General features: G+C 37.3%; 1 protein-coding gene across 1 annotated transcript in view; it reads right to left on the bottom strand.

Moving 5' to 3' along the window:
• Nucleotides 1–4,007: 4,007 nt before the first annotated feature.
• The window catches only part of LRP12 (LDL receptor related protein 12), a 53,423-nt gene continuing 49,915 nt past the window's right edge, over nt 4,008–7,515 (bottom strand). The window contains exon 7 of the mRNA XM_050891447.1: nt 4,008–7,232. Within this exon, the coding sequence (XP_050747404.1) occupies nt 6,369–7,232 (864 nt within the window). The 3' untranslated portion in view covers nt 4,008–6,368. The remainder of the gene's footprint in view (nt 7,233–7,515) is intronic.

Below are 7,515 nucleotides of genomic sequence, written 5' to 3'. Positions count from 1 at the left end.
GATGCAGACAAATAGGCTTTTGGACAAACAATAAAGATGTTTTGTGAAGGAAACTAGAGACTGATGATGAGCAGTGGGGAGAAAGCTCAGCTAATGAAGATGCCTTATTAATCATATTTTCCATTTTTGACAACTTTCCTCCAAGGAAGAAAGACTGGATCATGAACCAGATTTTCAACGCAAGAAAACTAACAGAAAGGATACCACCGACTTTCAGTAATGCTAGATAAAGCACTTGGTTTTGGAGAATTGGTGTAAAGATGTGTCAGTTTGAGGTGAACTCTGGATTTGCAGAAGGGAACAAATGGTTATCTTTTCCCATATTCAGAAAGTCAGAAGGACTTTGAATACTCAGTAGGCATTTCTCTGCAATTCCTATAAAGAATCCATAACGCCTGTTCAGCTGGCATTTACTTTCACCCCCCTCTTTTCTGCAGTGGGAATTTAATACTAATTCAATAAAATCAGATGGTCTACATGTAATTGCAGCTGGAAAGTCTTCATAATTGTGAGAACAGTCAGGTGCCCCTTGTCAAAACTTCACAACTAGTTTTCTGAACAATCTGGTGCTGACTGCTTTCATGAGACAGATTTGCAGACACAAACAAGTGGTGATGTTTTAAAATCTAACCTCTAAAGGCTTCTTCAGTTGTAAATGCTTTCCAAAAATAGCAAGTACACCCTATTGGTTTCCTATAATAAAACAACGCTAAAAAAAGATTATGAAAGGAGTTGAATCCTGTAGTTCCATGTCATCTGTACAATTATAAATATGCTCTCCTTAGTGTAAGTACTGGGCCACATCCAAGCTCCTAGTGCCAGTCTTTCCCCAGATACATTGAAAGTAATGGTACAGCCCATTAGCACCCAGCCTTGGGCCCCGCATCTATGACACGAAGGCAGGCAGCCAAAGCTGTTGCACATGCTGAAGACCATCCTACTTTTTAAAGCAACAATAGGTAGTGACTGTTCTCTCTTATTTTCATAAGGCTAAGCGCCTCTTGCTCCTTGAACTTGCTCAACACAAATGATGGATCACAGACAGCACAACCAAGGAAGAAAAAAGAAAGACCAGGAACCCAGCAGAGGAGCATCTAAGAAACCCTAATACTATGCTCTTTTCACTATTCATTTCCCATAGTGGCTTAATAAGGGTCCAATAAAATGGCCACCTTCTAAAAATATGTGAGACCACAAAGGCAGTTCAACTCAGGCACTGAAGTTATAGGTCTCAGGACATTCTGGGAAAAAAAGACTCATCAGATCTGTCAGTTGCTTCCTGGTGGATAATCTCAGCCAAAGAAAGCCAGTTCATAGGTGGGATTTTTCCAAACTCCAAGAAACAACCAGAAAAGCACAGAGATTAGCTTCCTTTGGAAACTTATTTTTACTAATGCATTATCTAGAAAAACACTGCAAAATATTATTTATATTGTTTTGGCCAATTTTCAAACTCAACATCTCTCTTTTGAAGGAGCGTGAAGTCAGAATTGTAACTGCTGCCCAACATACCAGGCAAGAGAAAGCAAAACTGAACACCTCTGTTCCTTACCATACCACTACAGAAATAAGATGTCTGTTTATGACCTTCCTCACTATCCTGTATATTGCTCCTGCCTTTCTCATCTGGTGCACCAGAACCACTTCCTCTAACTGTGGCTGTCAAAGGTCCTTCTTAACTGATCATAGGAAAAATGACAGGTTTAAAACAATAAGTTTTACCAATTGTTCTTGCTCAATTTTCTACACCTGGAGAAGCAGCTAAAAATTATTTCTGCATTTCTGTTGGCATACCTTTAGATGCATGACTATTTGGTTGCAAAGGTACGAAAGCAATTCTACTAATGATTCTGCCTTACCTCTGTAACACCACAAGTCAACAATGCTGTGACAAAATCTGTGATTTCTGCTCTGGATTCAGAAACCTGCCTCTGTTAGGTAATATCTACAACGTATCCTTATTTCAGGGATCTTTTCCTTATTCCTTAAGACAAACTTATTCCTTTGTCCTTTACATTTTGCATAAGAAACCATTATTATTTGTTAGGAAGTGCACCCTGAACCAGAACTCCTCCTTTCCTTCTCTTACACATTCCTGATTTGACATGCCCTACCCATTCTGACTTATTTTTGGGAGGGTCTCCTACAATTGCTTATCGGGGGGGGGGGGGGGGGGGAGAGAGAATCCTTTGCGCAATGTAATAGATTATAATTATATTCTTTTAGAGTTTCTAGTCCATTTTATTACAACTCTCCCATCATTCAAATTCAAAATAGTGACTCATCTTTTCATCTTAATGTTTTTGCCTCCTGTGTTCCATCCCTTTCCTTCCTGCACAAGCAGCATACAGGGTGACTGTAATGTGGAATTATCTTTCAAACTGAATGCAAGTGAAGTATTTCAGATTGATAATATGATGCAACTTGGTCACAAGGAGGAACTAATGCTGAAAGCTCGGTGTGTGTGGGGAAGTATTACAAACATTATTTTGTGCCTGGATATTCACAGATTAGCTACATTTTGTTAATGCTGGCTTTCCCCAAATGCCCTTTCTGAAAGCGCGATTAGGAATCACTAACCTAGAATGCCTATAGAGCCAATTCTGTTATTTCCTCCATCAGTGATGGAGGAAGTCTTGTCCATCCGAATTGTTAGATAATACTTCACTTCAGTGAATACTACATTCTCTTCCCCCAAATTACTATTCACCAGATAGACACATAGTGTGAATGGAAACCTCAAATGGACAAATATATTGACATAAAAGCAATGTTGTGCTATAAAACTTCTCTATATCAAGTCCAATAATTAGGACTTCAATTTCCTTTGAAGAGGGAAAGCTAAATACAGTAGTCAAATCCCAGAAGAGGACAGAAGGGAGAGTTTTAACTATCGATCTGCTTACCTCTCCATACTTTCAGTGACTTGGCAAAGGGACAAGACAGACTTCTCCCTTGTCCTTTCAGGACATCCCCCATTTTGGGCAACTGAATTGTAGCTGATGTCCTGGAGGAGTTCAGTTACCAACTGCTTATTTTCAGAAACCCACAGGCGAGGAATAAAAGAGATACAGCCAAAAAAACCCCACAAACCAACAGAACACACCCCACAAAAAGCCTCATCACAACTACAGGAAGATTAAAGCTGTTGACTTAAGATTTATGGGAAATGTGCAGTACTTCCTTGGGACAACTGCAGCAGTCGAATAGCTGCAGGAGAATGAAACAGGCCAGTAAACATTTACTTTTCAGAAAGGAAGCAAAAATTCATCCCAACAGGAAAAGCCGTGATTAACTTTGATCTGCAGTGAGTATTTAATGTAAAGACTCACTGAAAAAGTATTTGTGTCCCAAACTTGAACTGTGATTTCCCTAGACCAAATCGAAGCTTTGCCACAAGTTCTTGCTTTGGCACTTGGATAGGAAGTGGAACACAAGATACTGCAACTAATTCCAGCATCCTCTCCGGGAACCTGTGTTATCAGCAATACTTGCTGAACTTGTACGGAAAATGGACTTTACTTTGGAAACAAAACAAGCCCTTGCAGCACTGGAAGCTCAGTTCAGCGCCCTTAATGTTTCAGTGCAAATCAAATGACAAGAAAAGTGTGATATGTGAAAAGGAACAATGACAAACTCTTTCCATGCTTAGAAAGCTTTACATGATGAGAAAACTCACCTCACAATAACCTACATTCTTCAAAGCTCTCAGATGAAAGTGATTTATTACAGAAAATAAGATAATTCTACAGTGAATCATTCTGACTTTTGTTCAAAATGCCCTAGCACTGTAGCACAGCTAAATCAAGAATCATTTAAACAAAACACTAATTCAGGCTCTCCAGAATAAAAAGAAATTAAGTAATATCACTTAATGGAAGTCTCAGTAAAAACAAACCAATTAAAAAAAAAAAAAAAAAAGAAAAAACCCAATCACTAATACATGAATCAAAAGAAAAGTTGATCACTCCCTTTAAAATCACTAAGAAAAAAATCACTGCAACAAATTAGCCTCATACAAATATGAATTTTATTTACAATTTTCCAAATTCTCAATCAAATCCAACTTCTCAGTTAAATGTGTAGCATTTCTCCTTTAAAACAAATTAAACATTGTGTTCTTTTTACATCTGCAATATGGAGTCCATAGGTACATGCTATTTGGGGCATCTAATGGAACAAATTTAGATCACTGTGTGTGTGTTTAACACCAAAGGTATTCTGTGAAGACTCTTTCTTCAAAATGTATCTGCCTCAGGGACAAACATTTCCATAACCACTTTCTAATGACAATTAGTTAGGAAGGTTTAAAAACCCAGTATTTTATACCAGGACATACTGTTCACATATATTTCAGGGTGTGTTACCATGTTCGTATTGCAAAGCTGCCTGCTCTATAAGCAATGCCACTGAAATCAGACTAAAGATTACCCACAGATTTAGATATTATTCAATGTGAATAAAAATGGCCATTGATGACTTTTACTCGAGTATGTGTAATTATGGGCCAATCTGTACCTGGTCTGGTACCAGTGTGATGTGATCTGTTCTGAAACTTGAAACCGCATGGGTCATTATAATAAAATCTTTTACAACTGTATTGCACATAAGGTTCCTCAAAAGCACAAATCTACATAACTGTGTCCTGAACTCAGAATTTACCTGCTAACTCTCATGAATAAAATCAACCAGATGGTAAAATTGTTTATTTTTCTCATCCCAGTGTCTGTGAATGAAGAGAAGAGGGAGAAGATATATACACTTTGGAATCCATTCAATTATTTGTTTCTTCTGCATGTGATTTGTACTTCAGAGATGAGGATTTTAAAAAAATAAAATAAAAAGCCAGACAGACTGTGGATTTATCTTTAAAAGTACCTCAAAAACATAACAAAAATTCAATTTAATTTTGATACATATTAAAACATTTTAGTCAGTTCTGCCCGACAGCATAACACGACAGAAATGCACAAGACTTTAAACATGCTTTAAAATGACATTCAACAAAGTATTTAAAATTTAATAAATAGCATACAATCACACACAAATACATTTCATACTGGATCTTTAAGCCTACTAAAAACAGACTGGCAAAGAATAAATAAAACAGTAGTTGACATTTTTGTTTTTAAAAGGTGTAGATTCTTGTCACACTAGTAGCCACATATTAACCTGCTTATCACAAAATTGGAAGTTATGAGCTTTTTTCCCCACTGATCTGTTTTGTTCCAACATGTAATATCATAAAAAAAAATACACTAAAAGGGATTTCTTTCCTTTTTTAAACAACCAGTCTGCAACCAAGTAAACCAGTTTTTAAATACAACGAATAAATAGGGAATTAGTAAAGCAAATTCAATTGCAACAAAAATGCAACACCCCAAGAAAAGAGCCATGGAAAGATATAGCCATTGCAATATTAGACAATAATAGTACTTAAAGTGATAGTGCTTGTGCACTAAGCTCATTAGAGGCCTTAATATGATTTTAGTGCAAATCCCTTGAGTCCAAACAAGCTTTATACCCTATAGTATTAGGGAAAGATCTATTACCAGTTGGAACTTACTCTGTAGTGTATTTGTACGTATCGGATATTTAAAGAACTAACATGTAATATCTTCGGCCCTTTTTTACTTCAAATCGAAAAGACTAATGACTGGGGATTTTACATACTATTTGGCTGTACCATATTAGATTGCAGTTTAGCAAAGTCAGTGCTATAAAAGCTTTTGCCATCAGTTTATCTATTATATCTAAATTTCACAAATCATTGCATTTGTACTTCTGAAAGAAAAAGAATGCTCCTGGAGGAAGTTTCTCCTCCCTTTAAATAAGTTCACATTATGATGAAATTCAAGAATATTTAAACAAAGTGTTGTATAAACTCAAAGAAAAGTACAATTTTACATTAACAATCCTTACCAGTATTTAGTATATTAAGTTACAAGTATGTTGGCAATTATACAACAGAGTCAATTCCTAAAGGAAAATAATTCTGTACAAATTCACCTGTTAATATGGGGTTAAACAGGCAGCCAAATAAGTCTTGAGCAGCCATGCTTCTGGTTTGAACTACAGTACCAGGATAAACTAAATTTGAAACTAACTGGGATAACTTCAGTTTAAAGAGTAATCAGATTATACTGGATACACACATCCTGTATTCAGAGCCATTAAAATGTTCACTCTAATAGTTCCATAACATCATCCAGTATAAGAAATGTTTAATCAACCACACAGGCTAAAATAGTTTTAACATAATGTTGTCCTGGATTTTTTAAAACTAAAAACTAGTTTTAACTGTGAAGTACAAAACAATGACAGATATTGCTCCAACTTGTACACAATCTTTCCTAAACAATCCGTACCTAGCAGAGTAATAATGCCTCATCGTCACTAGTTTCATTTTTCACTGTTGCTTCTAAGCAAGTGTCGGGTATCTGGGCAGTGTGTACGATGCCACAGCTCTCACAGGGGCCATCTCGACTGCATGACCTTACACCGTGATGTGTTGCACTGTAAGGCTGTCTAAGCCCTGGTCCTTGATCTGAGCTGAGATCAAGTAGAGGTCTTGAACAGTCATTCATGTCAAAGTCTGATGCTACATCAGAGACTGGAATTAACATTTCAACATCATCATCCTCTTCTCTTCCACTTACCCCATTATCAAGCTGTCTCAAAGGACTTTGGTTCTGATTCACTGAGCTTGATCTCCCTAAAGTAAAGCGTACCCAGCGTAAGCCTTGAGTCATACGACTTAGCGCGCTAGTGAGCTGGTGACGTGCAGGACTTGTGCTTGGGGGCTCTACACTTGTCACTTCTCTTCCACTATCCGTGTTACCACTACTGCTGCTCTGAGCCGAGGAACTCCCACATGCTCCAACTGTTGCTTCTATTGCTGTTGCAGGTGGGACTTTCTGAGGCAAGGTGGCAGCAACACCACCAACTGCTCCTGCTGTGTCTCTTCTTTCATTTTCTGTGTCTGTATCATCAGATTCAACTGAAAACAGACTTCTGTGAGTATTATTTCTTTCAGCTTCTCTACTAGTACTTTGGCTGGCAACATCATCTCCATCCGCTGAGACCAATGCCAATGATCCAGAATGACGTGACCTTGCAAAATTAAAAATTCGATTCCAAATGTTACTTGATCTGCCAGCAATAGGAAGTCTGATTGAGGTAAATCCAAGCTGAGATCGTACTGCCAGTCTCAGGTTTTCCAGAACTGAAGCCTAAATGAGAAGACAAGCAACAATCAAGTGTTGACAGTATGTTGGCACTGTTCGAAAAGAACGACAACTATTATGCAGAACGGCATATAACCACAAAGTTAAATGTAGAGTCTTAAATATTAAAAGATGTGTTGTCTTTAATATTAAGGATCTGGTGTATGTAGCGATAGGCTATTTTAAAACAAAGCAGGCATGAAAAAAGTCTAGATTCTCTTGAGGAAAAAACATTATGAACAGGGAAATTAAGCGGAAATACACATGGAAGAAAAAGGGGAATAAAAGA

This window comes from Gymnogyps californianus, chromosome 2 (assembly GCF_018139145.2).
Source record: "Gymnogyps californianus isolate 813 chromosome 2, ASM1813914v2, whole genome shotgun sequence".
Taxonomy (NCBI): domain Eukaryota; kingdom Metazoa; phylum Chordata; class Aves; order Accipitriformes; family Cathartidae; genus Gymnogyps; species Gymnogyps californianus.
The sequence above is the reverse complement of the archived record's forward strand: the minus strand, read 5'-3'. Positions and strand labels throughout refer to the sequence as shown.